This window comes from Zonotrichia leucophrys, chromosome 2 (genome assembly GCF_028769735.1).
Source record: "Zonotrichia leucophrys gambelii isolate GWCS_2022_RI chromosome 2, RI_Zleu_2.0, whole genome shotgun sequence".
Classification (NCBI taxonomy): Eukaryota; Metazoa; Chordata; class Aves; order Passeriformes; family Passerellidae; genus Zonotrichia; species Zonotrichia leucophrys.
This window is the reverse complement of record NC_088171.1, coordinates 55,466,100-55,492,698: the sequence shown is the minus strand read 5'-3', so window position 1 is coordinate 55,492,698 and position 26,599 is coordinate 55,466,100. Positions and strand designations below refer to the sequence as shown.

The window sequence follows — 26,599 nt, the reverse complement described above, 5'->3', positions numbered from 1 at the left end:
CGTTACTGCATTCCAAAAATATCTTTGTAGCTGGTTTTTTTTAAAATTTTGATTGGAACCAAAACTTAATAAATAATAGCATGGGATCCCAGGTATTTCTCGGACTTTACCTGAAGACTGCAAATCACAACTTTCTTCACATTGAAGAGCAATATGACGCTGAGGGCAGTAATTAGTTGCTTTGCCATTAGTAAAATAGCTGTGGTTGTTAGAACTCAGTCTCGTATGTTTTCTTTCCCTTATGATGGCATGAGCCCTAGGAGGTAGTCCTGTTGTAACATTTTCCCTTGGCATGGTTTAGCTGTGTTACAAAGATTAGCTTTCTATTTTATAACAGAAAAGATGTCACAAACTAGTATTTATTGTTCCATGTCAAAGTGTTCCTATTAACACATTGACATGCAGAAAAGTGATGTTTTAAGGACTTTTGAGTTCCTGAGAAATTTATATGAACAGAGAAATTAATCAGGTTTTCTAGGCGTCTTTGTACAGGCTGTGGAAATGCTGGAGAACAAACACAGGCCTCATAAAGACAGCTGGAGGAAAGCTTTTATTGCCATCATCATTACAGACACAGTGAATGTAAATGCTGCAGGGGCAGATCTCCAAAACCTAGGGCAGTGTTTTGCCCAAAACCAAGCAAGTGACTTATCCCAATATGTCTACTTCCTATTTTTCCACATAAATTTGAAAGGAATTGATGTGGAACTGCGAGATTAAGAGTTCAAAGTCTCTGAGAATTTTTCTTCCTTTGTGAAAATCAGAGATTCATGTTTGTAGTTTTGTTCAGTTTTAAAAGGTGTCTTTAAACAAGGTGATGATCATGATCATTGTGATTTCATGATCATTGTGAGTTTTCTTTTTTTTAAATTACAATGGGCAGATTTTCAGACTGTGTCACTGGTGGATTTCTTCAATTTCTGCACATGTGCACGTTAGAATTGCTTTTATTCTCATATGACTTCTTCATTCAAAATTCTTTGTTTACTTTTTAAAGTTTAGTTTAATTGCCTATTACAGCATACCGCTTCAGAATAATTAATTCCTCATTTGTTGGATACATGAGAGTTGCAACAAGTCAATGAAAGTAAAAATTAACCAAACCTGTGAATTTACTGCACAGGAATGCTCCTAATTAAGCCTTAAATGCAGTGACAAAACACATCTGTGCTTTATATGTCAAAAGTGCTGTTATACCCCCAAGCTTCTGGGTGCACAGCTACTTCTGACATGGCTACCTTCTTCATTTTGCAATACGGACTTGGATTAAAATGCATTATTCCTATTGCCTATCTTTATTCAATATTCAGAAAAAAATTAAGAAAACAAGACTGATATAGAAACACTAGCAGTAAAGCAAAATGAGCCTTTATGCACTAATAACAGAAAATTATTTTGGATTTTTTTTTTTGCCATTACATCTAACACTGAGAGCAGGGGATTCTACATGGATAAACGTACTGCAAAGTAAACTGAAGATCAGTTTGTAGCCTTTCTTAAAACAGCATTTATGCTTTCTTTCCTCGGTGCTTGGTGTAAGCCCACATTCTGTAGATGAAGAAGAGTATGATAATATTGTACATGGAGCTCTTCAGAAGAAGGATGATGTATACTAAATATGCTGTCCTGTGCATTAACTGATCTGTAACAAATAGACAGGAAAGTCTTGTTTAATGTCAACATTGTATAGCATTCTAAAGATGGATAGAAATGGAACAATGCAGTCAGTTTACAGCTGCAATTACATTGACACCAGTGCACAGCATAAACACACACAAAATCTGTTCTGTTCTTTAAATGAGTTTGCACTGCTAATGAGTTCTAGACCTAGTGGGCTTCTTAGCACTAAACTGACTCTCAGTGTCACTGGGTTGTACTTCCTTGTAAAGGCAAAAGCATAACTGTAGTGCTTCCAGCAGTTAGTACAATGTTTAAATCCTTTTGTGTTGTATTTATTGAAGATAACTGCTGATGATTCTTCCTAAACACCATTCAAGCAAAAAAAAAAAAAAACCTGTCCAAAGTTCTGGACAATTGCTAGGCTGATGTAGCATCAGCTGAAGTGTTTAACTACTCCAAGTTTTTAAAAACTTGGTGGTGCTTAATGCAGGCTAATAATCTAGGAGCCCAAAAAGCATCTGTAGCATCTAAATAAAGTGATCTGATAAAGGTAGGAGAGTCCCGAATAAGAAGTTAGTTAAGAGTAGTGCTGAAATGTTTTTGAATTGCCAATCCCATACTTGAAAGATTTCCTGCATACTACTAAGAAAGATAAATTTTGTGATGTTCAGATAATATTTAGCAATATCTAACTCTTGCATGACATGAATCACTTTCCCACCTTTTAACACATTAAATTACCTTTACTAAAAACTGTTCTGCAGTCCTCTTCCTGAGAAGCAGTCTTCACAGAAACTTCTGGAAAGAGAGTTTAAATGCCTCAGTTAGGCTTTTCTTTAATTTTAAGAAACATTAATTGAGAAATAGGGGAAAAAAGAGGCTGCACAGGAACAAGGCTGGGAAAATGGGAAGTTAGTATTAAATAAAAACCTGGAGCCTTAAGATGGGTCGGCAAAGCAGATATTCACAAGATATTCATTTGCAGAGAGAATTTGAAGAGGAGAAACGTTCGAAAAAGTGGCTGGGTATTTGTTGCCATAAGTGGGAGAAGTGTCTTTGCCCTTTCAGGAGTATGCCCATTAGGCTGTTCCTTGGAAAAGTCTCTTTTGTTTGGAACAGGAGTCAGTTTGACCACCTGACCTTGTCAGTGAAGAAGCTGAAGTCCATTTGCCTTCACAACCTGCTGTTCTCAGAAACAAAGAATCATTTACATTGGAAGAGACTTCAGTTAATATGTTAATATTTTAGTGGTTGTTCAACAGAAAAGAACTACTGGGAATTCCCCTACTGGGAATCTTGGTGCTGTTTTTTTTTCCTCTAAAATGCATCCTTTTTGTTCTTGAAGTAGCAAATTGGAGTTTGTTCTTGGTTATGTTGTTTGTATGCATTGATACAAACATTAAAGACATTTATATTGCTTCTCTAAATACATCCTCAATCTAAATAAGCTTAAAATATATTTTTGTCAGAATATATTTTGAAGGTTGAAACATAATTGTTGTTTATGGCCATGGTCTCACTCATTGGAGTTAGGTTAATTTTTAGCAAGTTAAGCAGAGATGGGTATGGAGAGAATATTAATCTAAACCAACTTAGACCACTTTTTTAATAGATGATTTAAACAATTTTCATTGAGTAGAAGTTAACTTTTCTTTAAAGTTGCATCATCTTTCAGATTTGGCTTTGCATAATCAATCTTTCCACAATTAAAAACAAAATCTTATTTTTATACATGGCTATTAGCTTACTATTTCTGGATTGTGGGTAAGTAATATTTTTAAACTTGCTATCAGTAACCTCATTTTAACTTCTTAGTTTTTTATAGCTGTGACTAATGTCAGGGGGTGTCAGAGGGACTTAGACCTGTAAGCTATGAGAGGTAATACTGTTTCCAGAAACTTCTGTAATATGGAAAGTAACAGACATGTTTCAGTGCAGATCTGTTGGACCTGTGCTAGTTTGCATCTGATGAGGTTCACTACTTTAAAATAACTATTATTTTTCTGTTACAACGGGATGCTTACTTGGGGACCATAACAGAGGCTCACTTACTTTTCCTGGGAAAACTTCTGGTAGTTTCTCAAGTTGGGTACTTTAGCTATTGTGCCTAGGAGCACAGATGTCTTCATCAATAATAGAAAGCATTATTACTCTAATTTTATAGAAAAGAAAAATTATGTTTATAATAGTACACCAAATTACATTTTTAACATGTGGAATATACCTTGTGTTGGCAGTGAAGTACTTTTCTCTTCATGCTCATATTTGCAGTAGTATTTCTTGTTTTCACTCTCTGCTGGCACGGTTAACCAACTGGCAATTGAGTATTCCTCCTCTTTTGTGGCCTGCCAAGCGTCACCTTTTACTACGTTGTCTGTTACCTCCTTTTCGTCTTCAGTCCATGTCACCCTTATAACTTCTGGGTAGAATTTCTCAATAAAGCAAACGTACATGATCTGATTTTCATGTTTTGTCTGCAGGATTTCAGAGTTCTTTGGGGGAGAACTTCTTTTATCTGGATGGTTATTGATGAAGAAAATTAACAAAACAGAGAGTTGGAAGATTAGTAGTGTACAGCAAATAAATACACAGACAAAATACAAATTCTGAAGAGCAACAAAAGAAATGCCTTATTAACAAATATTAATATGCTTGTAAAAATGTAAATGCTCTTTGAGGAACATTAAGAAACTGAAATACTGTTGAATATGTCAATAGCTGTTAATGTCACTTAAAACTGAGTTAGAAATCTTCAGGTGGCTACTGAAATGCCTTTATCCCACAACCTTCCAAGCAGTTCTGCTGTCAGAGTGTATCTGACTGTTCAAGTCTCTGACAACTATTAAATAATAGTAATATTTACTGAACAAGCTTCATTTATTCAATAAGAGGAATTTATTATTGCTTTACAATATTTATGCAAAACAAGTACATTAAAATTTTGTCCACAGAATATTGAACATAGACCCCCTACCTTTAAAATCTCAGCAGTCTTATGACCCCAGTATAAGTCCCCACTGCTACATAATGAACACCTGCTATATTTATTAATTTTTTAAAAGCCACTATTAATTTCGTAATATTTTTTAGGTTGTGAGGGAAGGGAAGATAACAATGATTGCTCTGTTTTTAAGGCATTCCATGTATTTTCCAGGTGAAGAAAATACACCTGGAAAATATCAAGACAGGAGAATGGAATCACAAAATGCCCTAGACACCAAAGGCTGGCAATGCTATTCTGCCATACTAGATATGTTTAAATGGTTGAATTAAAACATCTAAAAATTTAAAACCAATACTAAACTAAAGCAGAAGTACATGCTATAGCAGGATAAGATTGTCACATCTAAACAGTATATCTAGGCAGACTTATCTGCGTAGATGTTGCGCTTTGGGAAAAATGCTCAGTATGAATATACATTAATATATTTAAAATTAAAAGTGAGCTGTTTCCACAAGCTTATTTCACCTAATCTCCATTTCATTTGTCATTCTGGATTAAGCCTGGATGCTCTCTGGATTAGGAGGAGACAAAATCATCCAGATTTTGTTCACACTGAAATGACATTTTGATATTATTTAATTGTATAGTAAATTTAAGGGTCTGATTTAGGTAAATGTTAACTTCTGCAGTGAGTGCATAGGCAGTGATCACAGGCAATAATTTCTGCCTATGCTTAACTACAAGTGAAGGCTGAATACAGTTTTCAAAACTGACTTTTGTTACGTAGAAAGTACTGCTTAAGACTATTTTTTAAGGTGGCAGAGACATTTCAGGTGTCCCCTTATCCCACTTTTTCTCTTGAATTTCTGTGTAAGTCTCTGCCACTGAATTTGAGCAAGTAGATGCATGGGGTTTAAGTTTTGGTCTGACCGATTGATGCGAATTTAACGCATTAGGAGAAAATACATTACTATAAAATGCATTTTTGCCAAAAAGCTTTGACTTTTCTTTAAATGATCTGGCTGTTCTAGAAAAATCTTCTCTATTGCATTCTCCCTGAAACAACTTACTGGTCCTTGAAGTATTTCAAACTTAGTGTTTAAAGAGAAAGATTACCTACCTACCTACCTACCTACCTACCTACCTACCCACCTACCTACCTTCAAAAGAGTGTCTACCTTCTGTATACTAAGAATGTCCTTCATTTTAGAGATGCCAATGTGGACTGAGTTATGTTGTACCAGAAACAAAGTTGCTGACAACTTTATGGTTCTCTAACATTAATTTAGGAGTTAATTTTATCTTCTTTATGCATCAGTCCTCCCAAGGATGAAAAATTAATTTCTAAAGTTATCTATTTGTTCCAGAGTCGTATATATGTTCACAAGATCATGAAATAGCTCTTGTCTGAGTGATATTGCACTCTGCAAAGCTTCATGAATATTTTAGAGGTTTCTTTTAGATTTTCAAAGTTTAGTAACTTGTTCTAGCTAATTTCAGTACATATAATAGCTTAGTTTGACATTATTCTCTTAGGATATCAAGTTTAAATGGAGAGGCAAGAGAGATTCTTCCAACTGCTAGTTCATCCTGCTCATTTTAGAGACTTCTGTTATGCCAGAATAATTTCCACCTCTGGAATTGCCAATGTCATTCCATTTACTGTAAAAACACCCTAGGTATGCAGCTTACATGAAACACCTACATCATGCCACAAGACTGAGGAAACGCATTGCTTGAATAATTGCAGCTGTGTGCATTCATTGAAGTGTTGCTTGTATGTATATGGGTAAATGGATTGCAGTGGAGAACTGAAAGAATTAATTTTGCATCTATCTATCTGTTTATATCTATCTATCTATCTATCTATCTATCTATCTATCTATCTATCTATCTATCTATCTATCTAATCTCCCTATCTGTATCTTTTTATGTGAGAAAAAAATCTTTGTGTGCATGTTTCTGAAAAAAAAAAAAGATGAAAACTTGTAGAATTGGCTGTAGGTTTTGATGTATTTTCAGGCTGATCTGCAAAGTCTTTGAAGTCAGCAAGATAGCTGACACTGGATCTTCTAGGCAAATTATCTGATTCTTTCTGAAGAACTTTAAAGTATTGAATTTGCACTCCTCTGTCAGTTTTGATTCAGGTAAACATTGAAAAATGTTATGGTTTACCTTGTTAAACAGTTTTCTAAGGCAGGTTTTAAGAGATATATAGATGTTACTTTTACACATAAAATAGAGGTATGACCAGAAATTTGTCTTTTCTCTCGTGTAACAATGCAGCAAGGCTGTAAAACACTATTCAAACTATATACTGGAGTTAGGTTCATAACCAATGAGCTATTAAAAATTAAGTTCAAAATATGTGTTTATATAGATTAGCTGTCAAAAGTTTTCTTAAAGAAACTCCTCTACAGTTTCTTTATAAGTATCTATAAATGAGATTTATTAATAAAATCATAAATAAATAAAGTGAAATTTTAATTCTCACTAACCGGATGATCCTACAAAATGGAGTAATTTCATACTGACACTCAAAGCTCCTCTCTTTCACTCCAAGCCAGTGGGACTGAGGGCACTCAGCACACTCAGCGCATAAACAGAATTCTTGTCCTACTTGACAGCCACTTCAGGGATTATAACTGGTAACAGTACAGTATAGTCCTGACCTATGGCAAGCCTTTCCAGATACCTTACAGATCTGTCAGCCTTCTTTCCAGAGCTTTCCTATTGCAAAACTTTTAAAAACATAAGACTGTGAAAAAACTTACTGGAGACAATGAGTTTTGCGCCAGAACCGAATACCAAATTCCCTCCCACACTGGTACATTCCTTTACAGAAACGGCCATCTGAAGGATGGGATGACATACAAAGGGACCTGGACAAGCTCAAGAAGTGCATCCATGGAAATTTCATCATGTTTAACAAGACCAAGTGCAAGGTGCTCCACCTGGGTGGGGGCAAGCCCTGGTATCAACACAGGCTGAGGGATGAAGAGATTGAAAGCAGCCCCGCTGAGAAGGACCTGGGGGAGTCGGGGGATGAGAGGCTGGATATGACCCAGCCATGTGCACTCACCTAATTGCCTAATTGCCTGTCGCCTAAATGCTCCCTTCCAGTACCTGAAGGGAGACTACAAGAAAGATGGAGAGAGACTTTTTTACAAGATCATGTAGTGACAGGATGAGGGGGAATGGCTTCACACTGAAAGAGAATAGTGTTAGATGAGATCTTAGGAAGGAATTCTTTACTGTGAAGGTGGTGAGGCACTGTAACAGAGCGTCCAGAAAAGTTGTGGATACTCCATCCCTGGAAGTATTTAAGACCAGGCTGGATGGAGCTCTGAGCAACCTCATCTAGTGGAAAGTGTCCCTGGCCACAGCACTGGGGTTTAAACTAAATTATCTTTTTCAACCCAACCCATTCTATGATTTTGGCCAGTAAAGTATCCGATTTAACAATTATAATATGAACAACAAGATTCTCTTGATTTGGCTTTGTGAATGTAAACTATCTGGATTCAATCTCAGCTAATGCTGCTATTCATGAAGACCCTCATCTTAAATCCTGGTTTCCTCAATTTCTTAATTATTTTAAGTTCTTAAATAGGAAATAACTGCAACCCTTTTACTCAATTAATGATTCAAAAGCCTTGGGCTTACAAAGACAAAATCTTACAGAATTATAGTGATGATTGAAAATAATTTATTTTAAACTGTATATAGGAAAAGCATGGCAACGCATTTATCATGCCACAGATATTTCCAGTGAATTATAGGTATGATTTACTTAGCCCTTCTGGAGTAAATCATTAAGCCAATCTTTGCTTGATATGTTAATATAGGTTTATGTATTAACCAGGCTTAAAACTCTTGGTAGCAGTACTTCCTCTGCCTTGTATTTGCTTAGTTGTTCACTTCAGGATTATGGCATTTAAAGCACATGTGGGAAATGGGAAAAAATATTTTTGTCTGCTACTTTCCATTAATATAAATGTCTCTGCAAGAAAGACAAAAAAGGATCACTTCTTCATTAAGCAATTATTAAGCAGTAATTCACCATAATAAATGCTGAATAATTAATTAATTTGTTAAGCAGTTATCAAGCAATGAGAAGAACATTTGGAGGTACTAATTTATTTCTAATGGTGAAGGTCACATATGTGATAAAATACTTATGAACAAGTTATTTATCTTTTTCTAGCCTATTCCAAAAGGATTTTTTGCAATGTCCACTGCATACAGTTCTTTGTATCTGTATTAGAAAGAGGTTTTCTTTTTTCATGCTTAATTCTCAGCTGCTTGATTCACTGCTAATTCCTTCAGTACAGCTGGAGGAAAGAATGAGGTCTCTGAAAATTATTACAGACCATTTTCCACCAGATTTCTAGGAGGACTATGATCAAAAGTGGCTTGAAATAGGTTCTTTTTAGGCATGTTTGTGATCCTACACTGCATTACAAATACAAGGATGAGTGTAGGAACGGTGAGCTGGGAAGGAAAATCCTGCACAAGGAATGGTGCTGGCTGAGGTTCTAAGTGGACTGAGTGACCTCTGAGATAGTATAATACTCATCTACATGACCACTCCAAGCTCCTATAGCTTATTTCATGAACAATAAATGTACAACTTACCTGAGACAATGAGTTTTGTACCTGAGCCGAACATCTTGTTGTAATAGCCAGTCACAGTGAATAAAGCCTTTACAATATCAGTGCAGCTCAGTTGTGTTTGCATGGGTATACAGTACTCTTTAAAGAAAATCAGATTTGCTGTACAATCAATTTTTAGATGCTAGGGAAGCGAAAAAGGAGCAGTCGCCCAAAATAAACGAAAGTTTAAAAAATGGAAAAATAAAGCAATTTGCTCCTTATACACCCCTATAAGATCAAACATTATATAGAGATTTGAGGAGCACAAGACTATTGACCAATATTTTTGTTACCAGTAACATGAAGCAACACTGCATTGATTGGAATCAAAATTCCCAATAACAAGATACACCATTTCAGCTGGTCAAAATTAGACAAACTATTTTCATCTCAGATGCTTAGCTGAGCCAAACTATGGGCAAGTATCACAGCACCTAGGGTGTACTTGAAGCAAAATATTTTGAATAGTAGTAATAACTGATAATAAGCAGTTTCTGCAAAAGCTAGGAAGAGAGAACAGCCTCTCAACTCTGCCTGTTTTAAAAGGTTCAACTTACTGTTCTGGGCATGTCTGAGATAACTCTCATTTTCATTCATAGTCAGATACAGTCCGAAAGAAAAATATTTAGCTTTTCAAAGAGTATGTAACACAGAGGTTGGACATACTATTTTCAGAATGAATTAGGAATATCACAAATGTCAAATGTGCATATCTAGAGATAAAAACCATTTCTCTGTTCTCCAAATGCTGTCTTTGCCATATTTAAATTCATTTTTACATAGAAAATCATAATGGGATAAGTTATAGGTCTCTGCTGCAATAGGTGTTGTGTTTCCCCCATTTCATGCATAAATACAGAACAATTACATTGTGTTCTGCAAATGCAAATGGAAATGCTGTTTAAGGGGAAATCCTGCAGAGTATTCAGAACAGTTAGAATCAGAGAGAATTAAAATAGCAGAGCACTTCATGCCAGCCAATATCTAGCTGTATTAAAAAGCATTTTGGAAGTAGTCAAGTTTTACATTTTGTACTTACTTGAAACTCTAAGTTCAGTTCCACTTCCAAATATTTTGATGTCAGGATCCCACAGTCTGATAATGCTTATCAATATCTCCTGCACTGCACTTTTCTTGCATAGGCTACAGAAAAAGTCTCTCTGGTTTAGAGGCTGGTGATAAATCTGGCTGAGTGCTTTAGCTGAATTTTCAACTTTGCTTAGAGTGTCATTTCTAGAAATACTTTAATTTTTGTAGTGAGTAAAAAGTTCTGAAAATTTTTGGTCAGAGGCATGGATAGAAAACATTTTAAATTTCTCTGCAATTCTCCCCAGCAGTTTGCAATTTGAATTAATTATAGCCACCTTGATAATGTAATGTAGTTTCTGAGTAACATACTCTTGGCATTGCTATATGCTTTATACTGAAAACAGCATTCATCCTTTTGATTGCATAGCTTCACCACAAGTGAAAATAATACAAACACAAAAGTAAACCAGTTGCTTTCAGTACAGTCAGGGATTAGAAATTTATTGCACTCAGGGAATTTTTCTTCCCAATTAATTTAGACCACTTTTGTCAATAAGAAACTTTTTCATTTCTCACATGCAATTCTGGGAGTTAACTTTCAAGCAGTTCACTATTGTTTCCTAGAACAGGATGAAACCATCCCAATATATAAATCTACCTACCCAACTGGGGCACCATGTGCTGTTCACAAACAGAATATGATTTAACAGGGACAAAATAATTTTCCTCACAGTCTTTCATTCTTGATTATCTGAGAACTTGAATGATTATCTGAAAATCTTTCAACGATAATGGTACTTACCAGAGACAACTAGCTTTGTTCCTGTGCTGAAGTATTTGATCCAGGTGCTCCACACTATGTTTTGACTTTACAATAAGCCAGCATGCTCTCTTGATGTACCATTGATGAAGAAAATCCCAACTTTTCCCAATCATCCACGGGAGTCTGCATGAAGACCAGGTCCTTGGCTGCTGGGAGGTCATCAGGAATTTCAGATGTGCATCTGGATATTCAGCCAATAGCTAATGTCCTTCAGAAAAAATCTCTTTCCTGTTAGATAACCCTCCACCTAATGTCTTAGAACTAGATTATGAATTCTCTTCAATTTTAGACAGTAAAAAAGAACACAAAGTTCTGCATTAAAATAAACATGTACCTTCAGATGAAAATCCTGCTCTTTACCAAAGGTGTCCACCTGCAGTTACATGACATCAAGTACTACTAGCACGGAGTCAATTTTCATTGTCGGAACATAGAAAAGAGAAAGGAGGGAAAGCCAGCACCAAAAGCACTGTGAAAGTGTCTGTGTGCTGCATGAGGTCCCAAGTAACTGGTTATTGTCTGCCCATCTCTTGGAATCACTCCAGGCTTTGCTGCAGCAACTCACTGGCAGCTTTTTATATAACAACTGGTGGGAAAAGGAGGCTTTTCCTTGAGTGGGTTTTTTAATAAAACAGCCCAAGATAACATCAGAGTAGTCACTACTACTGTCAATCAAACAGCCTGCATGCTTAGTTTGGCATTTAAAATAAACTGAGTTAGAGTTTACTCCTGGGATCTCTTGTAGCATACTGACTGCAAAATTATGTTCAGAAATTACTATTTGTGACGAGAGAGAGGAACCAGAGGGTGAAGGTCTTTCAGCTGAAGTAGGTGCAAAAACCCCAGTGGTCTACTTTGAAATCTTCTGAACAGAAACATCCTAATCACAACCACAAATCAAGGGCAGGAGTGACATAGACAGAATGACACTTACTGGTGTTTTTCCTGCTTCACCCTTAGACATGCAGTGAAGGAAACCACCTCAGTTCTGGCCAGACAGTGTTAATTTTTGCAGTAGATGGGAGAGTGCATGGCTAGGACACACAAGTTACTCTACATCACCTCACCTTATTGCTGGATGTGGGTTAATGAAGTCTCTTCTGGGGGATAAGGTGATTACTCGACTCTGACAATATGTCCTTCTGGTCAAGGACATGTGGCAGAGTGAGCAGTTGGGTAGTACTGGTTCTGGGTTGGAGGGACCTGTCAGCTAATGCCAGTTTCATGCAATCACATGGGAATTGTTTTGTATGTTACACTCTTCATCATTAACATTGTTGCTGTTATTGTTTGGTTTTTATCTCATTGCTGTTTACTGTAAATAGCTCTTATCTCAACCCATGATTTTTGCCTTCTGTGCCTTCAATTCTAATCTCAAGCTCTCCACAAGAGAATAGGGGGGAACTAGCAAGTATAACATGGATTGAAGAGCATGGGAGCACTACACTGGGGAGTACCATTCCTAAGCCATGACAGCCTTACTTGGTGTTCAAATGGAGTTTGAAATGTGAGATAACGACAGGTCTGTCAAGAGATGGTTAAAAACAAATTTGCTCGATTTGTTCACATGGTTGTGGTACCTAACCCTGTATATATTCCTTTGTGTGCTCTTTTTCAGAGCAGGGAAAAGGATTATGGTTTCTTTGTTCATGTATTGGGGGATATTAGCTAATGACATGACAACATCAAAGTCAATGAGGAACATTTGGGATGTGTATTCAGTGTTGCTCTCCTACCCTTACCTTGGGCACAGCCTTTGGGGGTCTATTAATAATCATAGCCAGTTTGTGGAAGGAGGAAGAGAGGATGATTTTCCCAAGATTTTCACCCCCCTTTTCTGCTTCAGGCCTGTTACAACAGCTTTTGAGAATTTTGAATTTCGCTTGGGTGTTAAAGAAAGCATATTCTTGTTGCCAGATCCTCTCAGTGCGGCCCGCACCATGTTTAGAGTCAGGACAGAGATACATAGGAGGTTATTCAGAGATCTAACTTGAGAGTGGATAGTCATGAGTGCCATGAAAGGTAGGAGATAATGGGCCAGTTTTGAAAGATTTCTCTGCTCCAATGTTTTGGAAGTTCACCCACCCCTGACATCTACAGCTTTGGGCTTGAGTGAGATGAAGGTTTTGCTCTAAGGATGCGGGAGAAATCCCCTTATGGTGAGCAAAAACTCACCCTCATTGCCCCCTGTGAGTTCTTATGTAAAATGATTACTAGCCTTTTTCACAGTTGTGTTTATGGCTATGTTAACTTATGGGGTATTGTTTCAAAGATCAACTGTTTAAAGGTAAAAGGTCTCATTATCTATCTCTAAAATCATCTTTATCTTTAGTAGCAGAGATCTTCTTTTCTTCTTGAGGGCACAGGACTACTCTTCTCTGTTCAAACTTCTCAGGATCACAGCTACTTTAACATCTGCTTACTTTAGTATGGAAGCTTTTGCTCAATATCTACAATTTGAACATCTCTCTACACCTTTATGTGATATAGGGAAAAGGAGTCTTTCTCTATAGCTTTATAAGAGGATTTCAGCCCCACAATTGAGGCATCTTCTTATCCCTCCCATCTGGGACTTGACTTCCTCTTCACTAACTTCAGTGTTTTTATGTTGCTCTTTTACGTACTTGCATCTTGCTCGTTTTTTTTACTCAAAAGAGGATTAAAGAACTGAAAGAGTTAACATCTCACTTGAAGTTTGTATACAGTTACCTAAACTACGACTAGAAGGGCAGCTAAAATTTAATCAGTCAGTCTAAAACTCAGCAGCAACACACCAAAACAGGAGGGAGGGGTGTATGGCTTCTCTTTCCCCCTGCCCAATAGTTGTATTAGTAGCATCTAATCTGAGCCGTCTTGGCCCTGGCTGTTCCTGAGAGTTAACAGACTCAGCTCAGCCCCAGGACAGTACTAAGATGTTAGAAATTGCAACCACAGCCTGACCTCCGACACTCCCTCCCCTGATCAGCAGTGAGCGCCCAGCAGGGAGAAAGGAGGTGGCCCTGCCCGGCCTGGCCTAGTTAGGACAGGGGCTGGGGCCTGTTACCTCTTTACTGACCAGAAGAGAAAGAAAGTTTTTACAAAATTTTCCATATTTAACATGTGTTTTTCACAGAGGTGTGTACAGCTTCCCAGTAGTTCAGTAGACTGTCAGTTACACGAAAGCTTTTACATCACATCTGCAGATGCCTCTCAGGCAAAATCACTACAGGAGCTCACAACAGGAGGAAGAGGCAGGGCCAGAGATAGACACTAATCCCTACCCCAGGTGAGCTGTGAGATATGTGAAAAGATTTCAGCTGCCAGTCAGGAGAGCCCTTGGTGACCTTCCTGCTCTGATGCTGGGAAATTGTGGCCCACAACATAAAAGGAGATGGTAGTGAAGCCAAGCAACTGAGATCCTTGTTCTGGGATCTGAGCATTGGCAAGGGGATTGGGAAGAGGACAGAAACTTTCAGCCTCTGAAGGCAACTCCTGTCAAGTGGAAGGGAAAGGATTCTTTCATTCTCTCAAAGATGATCCAACAGGTTACCCAAGCAGGTGGAATACCATGGAAAAAGGTATCCAGTACCTGAGCGAATAAGTTGTGCTGAAGGTAATCTTCAGGGATTCAAATAACAAGCAGTCTCTTGTCCAGTGTACACAATATATGTGGCAGAAGTTTGTATGGAGCTTGCCATCATCTTACACCAACCCTCTGAAATCCTTTTCATTGATGTCAATGAAAGAACAAGAAACACTGCTTCAGGTGATTACCTGAGTCTAACAATATGTTCTTCTTTTTTCCTCCCTTCCAACCTAAGCCTTGGCTGTGGAAACATTGCCCAAGGCTCTGGACAGACTCAAAAGATTCAAGCATGTTAGAGAGGAAATGTCTGATGTTCTGCCAGTATGGACCACAGGCTCTTCTACTGGGAGCATGCAGCTCCCTGCTCAGGAGAGAGTTACAAACCACAAAGTAACCTAGAGGTGGTTTTACTTGTATGACTACAGAGAGGACATGAGGAAGCACCTCTGCTCTAGCAGCACAAGTACATGAGTGTGCTGGTTTAAAAACACAGGTGGAAAAGTAAACCCCATTTAAGCTTCTCTTTCCCCACAAACCCCGTCTTAGTGAGAGATTAAAAGCAGAGATTCTGAGTTAAGAACCATTTACTTGAGAAAAAAACATGAATAAAATAAGAAAAATGAACAGTAACTTTAATGAAGTACACAAAACAAAGGTGGTTTACATACAGAAGGTTATTCACCAACCAAGACCCTGCACAACCTGAGACAAAGAAGAAAGTGAGACCCGGCCCCTCCTTTCATGCACTGGGCCGTACAGCACCTGGGAAACTAGCCAGGGAGTCTGAATGGGAGCTATGCTGCTGAAAAACGCTGGCTCCATCAGTTGCAGCAGTGGTCCCAGTGCAGGGGTCCCTTTCCCCAGGGCAGTGGTTATCCCAGTAGTGGTCCTGGTGGGCACTGCAGCTTGCATTGGGGTTTTTGGCAGCTGCAGAATTAACAGCAACAGTAGCAGCAGCTGTGGCAGTAGCAGCATTTACCCCTTTTGGGTTTCTCACAGCTGTGTGTTTAAGGGAACAGTTTATTCTTTCCCATACCCAAGTTGAGACTGACTGCTTCCAGCTTCTGATGCAGCTTGCTCAGCCTTTTCTGCTGCAACCAAACTCCATCCATGATGTAAATGGTATGGAATTAAACAGTGTTAGAAACTCCATCCCTCTTTTTAAGCTCTGTACCCAGGACAACCTCTGCAGGAAATTCTTCAAGGATAAATGCCCCTCCACTTTACAGTGGGCAAATCCTCAGACAAAGAAGGAGGGCTGATGTTACTTCTTGATCCTCTTGAAGGGACCTCTAGTTCATGTTTACAAGAACTGAGAAATGAGTACTATGACCAGAAGTAGAGGAGACTTCAGCCAGGTGGAGAAAAGGGACAATCAGATCTACTGACTGTATTAATCTAATGGCCTGACGCAAGACTGTAAGGCTTTAGTTGGCACTGGCACACAATGAACCCTGATGCCATCAAGATCTATAGGGACAGAATCTGTCTTTATTACTGGGGTGATAGGCACATCCCAACAGCTGACAGTACTGGAAGCTGAGGTGAGCCTGACAGGGAACAAAATGCAAAAAGACCCCATTCTAATTGGGCCAGAGGCCCCATGTGTCCTTGGCATAGATTACCTTGGGAGAGGGTATTTTGAGGATCCAACAGGGCATTGATGGTCTTTTGGGATAGCTGCTGTGGAGACAGTAGACATTAGACAGCTGAACACCTTGCCTGGTCTCTCAAAGGACCCTTCTGCTGTGGGCCTGATAAAGGTCAAAGAACAACAGGTACCGATCACTGCCACAGCAGTGCATCATCAACAATACTGCACTAACTGGGACTCTGTGACCCTCATCCATGGGATGATTCATGAACTGGAGAGCCAGGGAGTGGTCAGCAAGAACCACTCACCCTTTAACAGCCCCATATGGCCAGTGTGTAAGTCCAGTGGAGACTGACAGTGGACTGTCGGGGCCTGGCTGAAGTCACACCACCACTGGGTGCTGCTGTGAAGGACATGCTGGACCTTCAGTAAAAACTGGAGTCCAAGGCAGCAAAGTGGGGCCACTATGGACATTGCTAATATGTTTTTCTCCATTCCTTTAGCAGCAAAGTGAAGGCTACTGTTTGCTTTTACCATGTCCAGTAAACATGGAATGGGCTGCCTCAGGCATGGAAACAGCCCCACTATTTGCCATGGACTGATCCAGACTGTATTGGAAAAGAATGAGGCTACAGAATACTTGCAATACAATGGTGACATTATTGTGTGGGGCAACACAGCAAAGGAAGTTTAAATAGAAGAGGAGGAAGAAGCCTTACCATATAACCAGCACTGGAAAATGAAAAGTGATACCTTCTCTTTACTGATGGCTCCTGCTGTATTGTAGCGATACACTGAAAATGGAAAGCTAATATATGGTGAGTCACAGAAGCTATTGAGGCACATGGTGGACCAGGTCTATTTGCAGAGCTGAAAGCTGTCTAGCTGGGTTTAGATATCACTGAATGAGAGAAATGGCCTGTGCTCAACCTCAACCCTTACTCATGGATGGTAGCAAATGCTCTGTGGGGTGGATGGAGAGATGCAAAAAGAACAATTGGCAGTGCAGAGGTAAACCCATCTGGGCTGCTGAACTGTGGCAAGACATCACTGGTACAGAAGCTGGTTGGAGAGGTACATCACGTAGATGCACAAGTGCCCAAGTGTTGGCCACAACAACAGACAGGTGGAATGGGCTGCCAAAATTAGTGTCTGAGATGGATCTTGACTGGCAATGATGAATTATTTCTGGCTCACTGGGCCCACGACACCTCAGGTCATCAGGGAAGCGATGCAACAAACAGATGTGTTCTTGATCAAGGGGTGGACCTAATCATGGACATTGTCTAACAGATTGTCCATAACTGGGAAACATGCACTGCAATAAAGCAGGCCAAGAGGGTAAAACCTCTGTGGTATGGGGGAATCATGGTTGAAATATAAATATGGGGAAGTCTGGCAAATTGCTTGCATCACACTCCTGCAAACCCACCAAGGCAATTGCTACATTCTTACAATGGGGGAAGCAATCACTGGATGGCTGGAGACCTACCCTGTGCCTCAGACCTCTGACAAGACCACCATCTTGGGCCTTGAAAAGCAAGTTTTATGGCAATGCGGCATCCCAGAAAGAAATGAGTCAGACTTATTCTAAAAATGGCCTCACAGACAGCTGGGCCAGAGAGCACAGTATTATTGAGTGGGTGTATCGTATTGTCTCTCATGCATCAGCCTCTGGGAATATCAAAGCCTCCACATATCAGAGAAGGGGATAAAGTCCCATGGCGCATATGAGGAATATATGTTAGAGGTAGACAATTTGGATTAGTCCTGCCTCAAGCAAAGGGAAAGCCATCCATGAGATTTTTTTTGGTGAAGGGCCTGGGTGCACATGGTGGGTAATGCAGAGGGGAAATGCAATTTGTCCCTCAAGGGGATTTTATCTTTTGGTAAGAACAGTCTGTAATGTTGAATTGTATAATATTGGTTGCTGAATGACACTGCCACTGTATGCCATAGCCACCATGGACGACGAGCATGGACTGCCCCAGGTACACCAGTCATGATCTCCTGATGCAGCTTGCAACCACCCAACAGCACACCAGCCCTCCTGCCCTGGAAGACACCTAGGACAGATAGAATCCACAGTCATGGACTAAATGAACTCAACAGACATCTTGGAGGGATGGCCATTGACTACAGAAATTATATTCATACTTTTGTATTTATATGGATATGTGTATATATACACATAGCTGAAAGGTGTAGGATCTGAGTATGATATAGATGGTATAGAATCAGGAACAGATAATGTCCTGGCTTTGGCCAAGACAGGGTCAATTTCTGCAGCAGCAGGAGGGGCACCTGTATTCTACACCACCTTGTGTCACTGATAGGCGCAGGGGAAAATGGGGTGTCTCTTGGTTGGGGTAGGACGGCAGTGGTTCATGTTTTGCATGGCTCTGTGTGGTGAGTTTCTGCACATTTGCCTCTTTTCTGAACACTATTATTAGTATTGTTGCTGTTACTGTTCCTTTTCTTATCGCATTGCTGTTTACAGTAAATTGTTCTTATGTCAAACCAGGATCTCTTACTTTTCTGCCTTCAGTTCTCCTCTCTAGCTCACTGCAGGCGGTAAGGGGAAGCGGGAGTGAGGGAGCAGCACAAGGTTTGGAATGATTCAGTGGGAACACTAAATTGGGGGATACCATTCCTAAACCATTACAATCCTATTTGTTTTAACATGAAACGGATGAAGAAGATGGTTATCAGCAGCACATCATCAGCTCTGGTAGGTAAGACATTGCAAATCTCTAATTTGAACTGGTCTGTGTGGAATTTTGAGGTAACTGAATTGGAGCAGACAGGGTTTACAGTTTTTCAAACATCTTACAGTTGCTTACATGTACAGCAGGGAATATCACATGGTGAAGCTTTTTCTCAAAAGTGGCAAGCATGCTTTTTCTCAAAAGTGGCAAGCATGCTAGGCAGTGGCAAGCATGTAATTCCCACCACTGAGGTACTTCCTTCAGCACACTGTATTTCTTTTCTGCCTACTCTTTCCTATGGAGAAAAGTGGCCAGACTAGAAGATTACTGCTTCTCTGTTTGCTCCCCTAAAGACTGCCAGAATTATGCCATGGCTGTGTAAGGGAGCACAAAAGGAGCAGGTAAGTGTCCAGTATTTAGGTGCTAAGCTTTAAGGCAGTGAAGATTTCCTTTGCCCTTAAAATAGTAGGTGTGTGTTGAAGACAGGACTGCTAATGATAAACCAGACTTTGAGAAGGACATCTGTGCGGGATTACCCACTCTTTTGGAGTAGCAGAAAAAGGTTGGGCTTTTCAGCAGCTCACTCAGATGCAGTGAGAAGACTGGTGGGGTGGCACAGTTACAACCTTGCGGTTCAGATGTTGCGGGTTTCCTTTTTTTGCCTTGATGATCTTTGTGTTTCTATCACAGTGAGAATCCCAGTAGGCACAGTAGTAAGTAGCAGCATCATCTGGAATTACATCTTTTATTGTAAGAACACACCGCTTCTGGGCAGAACTTATCTCAGTCATGTATCTGTTTGCTTGAAAGCCACTTTCAAGGTCAACTTTGCCTCCTGAAACAAACAGAAGCCTCTCTGGAGCTTCACCGTCCTTCTGCTTATACCAGTGTATGACGATGTCATCAAAATTTGCCTCTAATGTTTGAATTTCACATGTCATCCGTGCACTTTTTTGAAACTTGGTGATGGATATAGGACTCTGCATGGGAATTTTCTGTGCAAATCCATCTAGGAAAGAGAAGAGGATAAATTATGTAATTAGCTGGAATTCAGGGATTTGGAAAGATGCCTGTTATGGATGCAAAGCCATGGGTGCCTGTGAGGAAAGGTAGGAAATTAAGGAAGTACTTACAAGACCAAGAGGCTGTGGCCACAAACACTACGAGCAGCAGCATGTTTGCTTGTCACGCTTTGCTCTCATTGAGATTCAGAGGAGGAAGAAAGGGACTCCAAATGGGAGCTGTTTTATACGGAAGGAGGAAGTGGCTCTCTTGAACGGTCTTCAGTGATGAACTTTCTGTGTGCAAGCAGATGGGGTGTTTTTGCACAAAACCCTCTCCAAACTGTCAAACATTAAAATTGGTAAAAAGGCTGTAGTCCTGTCTGCTTTTCAAGTAAATATGGGAAATATTGACAAAATCCAAGGACTGTGGCCCTATAAAACTCAGTCAAAGTGACTGAGAAAAGGTTGCAACCAAGAGGAGGTCCAGATATGTATGGTGGAGTGAAGGTTTCAGCCTGGAGGTAATTAACCCTGGTGGGCAGTGATTGCATACCTCACCTGAGAGGTGCAGAGAGGTGCACAGTGTCAGAGAGGCGAGGACTGCCTTTTGCCGCTCCAGCTTAGTCACCTAGATGCAAGGTGCAGAAGTGCCCAGGGTGCCCCTGCGCTGGTACTGCCCTCCACCAAAGCTGAAGACCATCAACCTGCAGAGACTGCAGTGACTGCAGAAGCTTGACTGTTGGGACTTGCTTTGATTTGGGGTGCAGGAGGAAATGCACAGCCGCAGGATTTCAGTTTCACAGCTTAGCTGAGATGCAAACAATTCTTGGAAAAAAGGCTGGAAAATAAAAGAGAACATCTGTTGTTAACAGCCATTGCAGAGAGACATCTTGATGAGTGGGTTTGATGCTGTGGGGTCTCCCCTGTGACTGGTGAGCCCAGGCTGATCCTCTTCCACCAAAGGCTGTATCTTTCTTGCTCCAAACTTTCCATCTGGTCTCAGGGGCCTGGGATACCTGAAGGCCATTTTATGGGTAAATGCTGAGGCAAAGGAAATACTGAGTACTTCAGGTTTTTCCATGTCATACATCACCAGTTTCCCTGCCCCATCCAGCAGCTTTCCCTAGTGTTTCTTTTGCTGCTGCTGTATTTAGAATCCTTTCTTGTTCCCCTATACCTCATTTGCCAAATTCAATTCTAGCTGGTTTACTGCTTTCTTAAGTCTATTCCTTCATGGTTGAACAGCAGCTCCATACTCCTGGATCACCAGTCCCTGATTCCACCTCTTCATTTATTATACTTTATACTTCATTTATTATACATTGTACTTCATTTTTATGCCTGATTAATGTCAGCAGCTCTTTGCTCACTCTTGAGGTACTCCTGCTGTCTCTACTTGGTTTCCTAGGTGTCAGACTGGACCTTTCTTAAACGTGGAGAAGATTCTTGGATATCAACCAACATTCCTGGACACTTCAGGGTTGTATTCACTGTGATGTTTCCAAGCAGATCTCTGAAGAATTTTAAAGGCTACTCTCCTGAAGTCCAGGGCTGAGGTCCTGCCTTCTGCCCTGCTGCCTGCTCTCGGGAGTTGAATGCCACTGGCTCATAGTCACTGCAGCCAAGGCTGCCCTTACCTTTCCATCCACAACAAGGTCCTTATTGGCTGCCCAATCATCCATGTCAGGAAGTTGCTGCCAGCTCACTCCTGAAACTTCCTAGACTGGTTGTGAGGAATCCTCAGATCCCACAATACAATGACAAAAGTTGTGACTGAAGTTAACATCAGAGGTCACATATACTACAACCTACTTTTCAAATAGTTGAGGAAGACAGAAACATCCATAGCAAGATGTTATTTACTTAAATCACATAGAAGCTTTAGCAAAAAATATTCAGAGTCTGTAGAACTAAAAATACATCACCGTGGAGGTATTTGTGCTCATTTTTAAATGATACTGAACATGTGCACTCCAATTCAGAAAATGTAAGACATAAAAACATCTCAGTGTTTTGACCTAGCTTTCAGGAAAACGCAAGCTTTCCTGGAACCAGTCTTTGATTGTAGAATCTGATTTCTAAACTCAGCACACTTAACCCAAAGGCTCTGAGAGTCTTTGCTTGTCTGTGGCATAGCTCGTGGCTGAGGACTTCAATTTATGCCTTGGACATATCAAACGAGGAATTGTGGTGAAAAAAATTAGGTTTTCTGTGCTGTTGTAGGACTTTTTAGTGACTGAGATGCAAAGGAAGGCAAAAGGAAAATATGAAGGAGGATGTGCAAGATCAGCTGGTCTTCCTCCTTTCTTTCCTATTCCTGCTTTTTTTCAAGAGAAAATACTAAGGGATGAAGAAATGTTGCTCTGCATGCAGAGAACAGAGAAGAGAAATCTATACCTCACACTCAGAGACTGTGTCACTGTCAGGTGAGCGCTTTCAGTAAAATATAGCCTTCATTTTAGGAGCAACGTTTCATATATTTTTCTTAGAGTGACAGGAAGGCTTCACTTTCTGGATATTGCAGACAAATCTGAGCACTGAAATGATATACCTATTGTCAACATCAGATATTTAACACTTGTCATAAGGCTTTGTTTTTCCTCTCCCGCTGCAGAAAATCATGAAAGGGGTGGAGTAAGGAAGTATTTGAATTTTTGGCAGAGTTCACAGCTTGCGGTTCAGAGCACAAAGAGTCTTTTTGTAAGGCTTATCTTTGCCAAACTTATGCTGTGGTAAAACCAGTATGCACAGTAATAGGTGCCAGAATCCCTCGGGGTTAAAGACTTTATCTCAAGCTCATACACAGGCTGAGTAGGATGATTCCGAACTTCAAATCTATCTCTATCATTATTGTCGTCAAAAACAGGTGTCCCTCCAGACTCGTACAGTATCCTCTCTGGCTGCTGTCCGGGAAGCTGCCTGTACCAATGCACAACGTTTTTCCCTCCCAGTTGACATGACATGCTGGCAGACATGCCATTCATCCGCACCTGTATCCCTGGGGTTTGCACTGGCACCGACTGCATGTCTACACCTGGAAGTGAAAGCAGAGAAACTGCATGAGCAGAGAAACTCCTGGAGTTTGGAACAAGGCTTATGTTCACTGTAGACAGGAAGGAGAGAAAGGAGGAAAAAGGTCTTACAGGACCAAAATGAAGTTGCAAGAAGGACTGGAAAAAACAACATATTGCCTGTGCAGATTAGACCTGAAAATCAAATAAATAAAATGTTATAAAGCCCTTCAGGTTGACAAATCATCAAATGACTGGGAGGAGGAAATGACTCAATTCAGCACATCCAATGGTTGTTCTTCAACACACTACCACAGAGGGTGTTAAATTTACTGACAAGCTAAACCATGGCAGGAGCAGTACAGAAAGGACAAAAAATACTCAATCTGAAAAATAGTCTTCCTCTATCTACTACTAGACTTATATCAGACTCACCTACTGAGCACACTCAAATTGTTCAGCCTGGCCCTTCCCAAGAATGTTGTCCTCTCCTCAGAGACCTCAAAGCTGTCCCAGAAGAATGTTTCACCTTTCCTTAGAACTTGGGAGAATCACAGAATAATGGGGTGCTTTGGGTTGGGAGGGACCTTAAAGATCATCAAGCTCTCGCCTCTATCCCATGTGCAGGGATGTCACCCTCTAGGTCAGGTTGCTCAGAGCCCCATCCAACCTGGCTCTGAACACATCACAAGGGATGGAACGTCTAGATTGTCTCTGGGTTGTCTGTTCTAGTGCCTCACGACTCTCAGAGTAGAGAATTTCTTCCTAACGTCTACTCAAAAGCTCTTTCAGTTTAAAACTCTTCCCCCTTCCTCTATCACTATCTACCCATGTAAAGATTTGTTTTATGTAAGTGCCCTTTAGATACTGGAAGGCTTCAATAAGGTCTCCCCTAAGCATTTTTGTGTCCAGGCTGAACAGCCCCAGCTAAGCCTCAACTAGGCCTGGCACTAGTAGTGTCTGGCATGGTTCCATACTGGGTCCAGTATTGTTTAACTTGTTCATCAATAACTTGGGGGAAGGGGCAGATGCCTCCTCAGTTCACTGATAGCATGAAGCTGGGAGAAGTGGCTGATACTCCAGAGGGCTGCGCAGCCCTTCACAGGGATCTTGACAGGATGGAGAGATGGTCAGGCTACTTCCCACCTGAGGGCATCTGCCCGCAACAGCGTGGCAAATGGTCGGAATTGTACAGTGTTGCTTTAAGTAGGCATGGAATTTATGAGGCTGGTTGAGGATAACATGACCCGGGCTCTGTGCTGCCCTTACATCTGGCTCGAGCAAGGTCTCACAACAAAGGATGCCTGGGGCGAAGTGGAGGTCTCACAGCGCTGTGTTGTTTCAGTGGCACAGAGAAGCACTTGTGCCTATGTACCACCCCTTGTGCTCACCCTCCCCTCACCTGAAAGGTGAGCTGTGTGCTAAATCTGGTCTGATGAGAAGAAAAGGCACACAAAAACTCTCTGGAAAAGATCAGACAACAAAGGCTGCCTCAGACATTGGAGGGAGACTGAACTGTTCATTTTACCTTTTGTGTTAATAAATTCTGACCAAAAGTAAGTGACACTCCAATTGACTTTCATGTTCCTTGGAACGCAAATGAAGAAGAACATGTGATATATGTATCACCAAAGTTACCAAACCCCATCTACAGCATGTGATTGTTCCATCTCATTGGAAAGGGCCAAAAATTTATAGTATAAAGGGGGGGGGGGGGGGGATTTTGGGGGGGTGTTGGGGGTTGGGTTTTTCTTTTCTTTCCTTGTTACTTGCGGATTTTTTTCCCATTGAGTTGCTAAGAAGCACTGATGGCGGGGTGCTTAAGAGGCGTGGAGGGGGAACTCCTCTGTTTTTTCAGGAGTTTCTCCCAGAGGGACAGAGGTACTGCGAGAACAGAGGCAGGTATAAGGACAGAGGTTGGGACAGCTGGGAACTCTCTCTCTCGCTCTGTTTTTCGAGTATTATCGAATATTGAAGACCAGGAAAATATACAGCAGATATTTGGGAGCTCAAAAGCAGCATTGTTGAGTTTGTGACTGTTTCTCGTCACAGGTAAGGTGTTTTGGAGGAGGATGGTTGGACCTGCAGCTTGGAAAAGGAATTCGCTGCCACTGCCATAACCCAGCTGGGAGCTTCTTTTCTTCTGCTGCTGGGCCCGCACCCCCTGCCCTGCCGGGACATCCCACAGTTTCCAGCTACTGCTGCAGAGCTCCTGATACATCTTGTTCACCACCCCGGGATTTCAGCTTATTGCTGCCGTCCCAGCTTGCTGCTTCCAAGAGGGCTGCTGGCACCCCGGGGCGGACAATGGCCGGCGGGTTCCGGGAGGGAAAACCTCGCTTCCGCCCGGCCGTGTGGGGAATCTGCGCACGCGCGCTGCCCACCGGGAGCCCCCCAACAGCGCCCCCTGCCGGCCGTGACCGCAACTGCAGCGAGGGGGAGCCGGCGCCGGGCGGTCTGCGCCGGTTCCGGTTCTGTTTGTTACTGAGGCAGTAGTTGTTGTTGTCGCTGTTTTGTGTGCCTTGTTATACATATCAGTAAAGAACTGACATTCTTATTCCCATATCTTTGCCTCAGAGCCCCTTAATTTCAAAATGATAGTAATTCGGCAGGAGGGAGTTTCCGTTCTCCGTTCCAAGGGAGGGTCCTGTCTTCCCTAGCACACACCTGTCTTTCAAACAAGAGAGGCAGAAAGAGATGGAGGGGCGGAAAAAAGTTTTGCCTGCTTCAGGTTGGTCTATGGACTGTGTCTCTCCTTCTCTCCTGAGGGGAAGGATTTTGGTTAGCTTTGCACCTTCAACTGCACAGGAAGAGGCCTGGGAACACTTAATTATGTTTGTCTGTCTATGTATCTCAGAAAAAAACCAGGCAGCTGTTAATTTCACTGTGCATTAAGAATTACAGATACAGAAAATACCGTGTAAATGTTTGACTGCACTGACTAGCCATGACGCATTTCTTTTGAAGATCTTTGCATTTCTGTTGCATGAAATCAGGAGCTCCTCTGGCAGCAGTGTCTTGCCAGCAGATAGAAGATTGGACCTCTGTGCAAGTGCCTGCCTTCCTTGATGATGGGGTTGTAGCACCAAACAGGAAAAATATAGCTGGTGACTCTGTTACAAGGCAGCCTCAGTGGCTGTGGCAAAACCAGAGTGCATTTCTACCAGACAGTTATTTGCTGCCCCTTGCTTTTTCTTGTACTTTCCCTGATTTCAAAGGCTGAAAATGTGCCCCACAAAGGCTTTATAGCAAATGGTCCCATGGGCAGCAGCCGTCATACATCATGCTCTTCCCTGAGAAAAGAATTCACGTTTTCTGACCCAAAACAGAGAATCCTCTGGATCTTTTTTAGGACTTTGTCAATAGAACTGTACACAAATAAATCTCATGTTACAACTGGTACAGAAAGTTAATATTCTTCTATTGTCCTTGTGATAAATACATGAGTTTGTGTCAAGTCCTGTAGTGCGGATATATCTGCAATGAAAGAACAAAAAAAGAACTTACATGGACGGGGTTGTGAATACCCTTGCCACGTGAAATTTCACTGCAGCTCTCCTCAGAGCTGACTGAGCAGTGCTGTGTCATCATTTCTATATGTTCCCAGGTTTAATCTGCAGCTTGTCCTTGTAAATGGTCTTCACA

General features: G+C 41.0%; 1 protein-coding gene and 1 gene segment (V, D, J or C); both read right to left on the bottom strand.

Annotated features, from left to right (window-relative positions):
- Positions 1-1,508: 1,508 nt before the first annotated feature.
- LOC135442913 (immunoglobulin kappa light chain-like) lies at positions 1,509-20,115 on the bottom strand. The gene is made up of 6 exons (XM_064703188.1): positions 20,073-20,115; positions 19,633-19,948; positions 9,203-9,255; positions 3,845-4,135; positions 2,362-2,418; positions 1,509-1,642 (listed from the first exon to the last, which is right to left on the bottom strand). Exons 1-6 carry the CDS (start codon positions 20,113-20,115, stop codon positions 1,509-1,511), a joined length of 894 nt encoding a protein of 297 aa, XP_064559258.1.
- Positions 20,116-22,621: 2,506 nt separating this feature from the next.
- LOC135442912 (T cell receptor beta variable 12-5-like) lies at positions 22,622-24,110 on the bottom strand. The segment is given in 2 exon segments: positions 22,622-22,977; positions 24,101-24,110. Coding segments are annotated over 2 exon segments (366 nt in total).
- Between the last annotated feature and the right edge of the window lie 2,489 nt (positions 24,111-26,599).

Coding starts and splice junctions, on each gene's coding strand:
- LOC135442913 (XM_064703188.1), bottom strand. CDS start 20,115: ATGCTGCTGCTCGTAGTGTTTGTGGCCACAGCCTCTTGGTCTT. Junction 9,256..19,632: donor TACTGTGCCTACTGGGATTC/TCACTGTGATAG, acceptor TTTATTCACTGT/GACTGGCTATTACAACAAGA. Junction 2,419..3,844: donor TACTTCACTGCCAACACAAG/GTATATTCCACA, acceptor CTCTCTTTCCAG/AAGTTTCTGTGAAGACTGCT.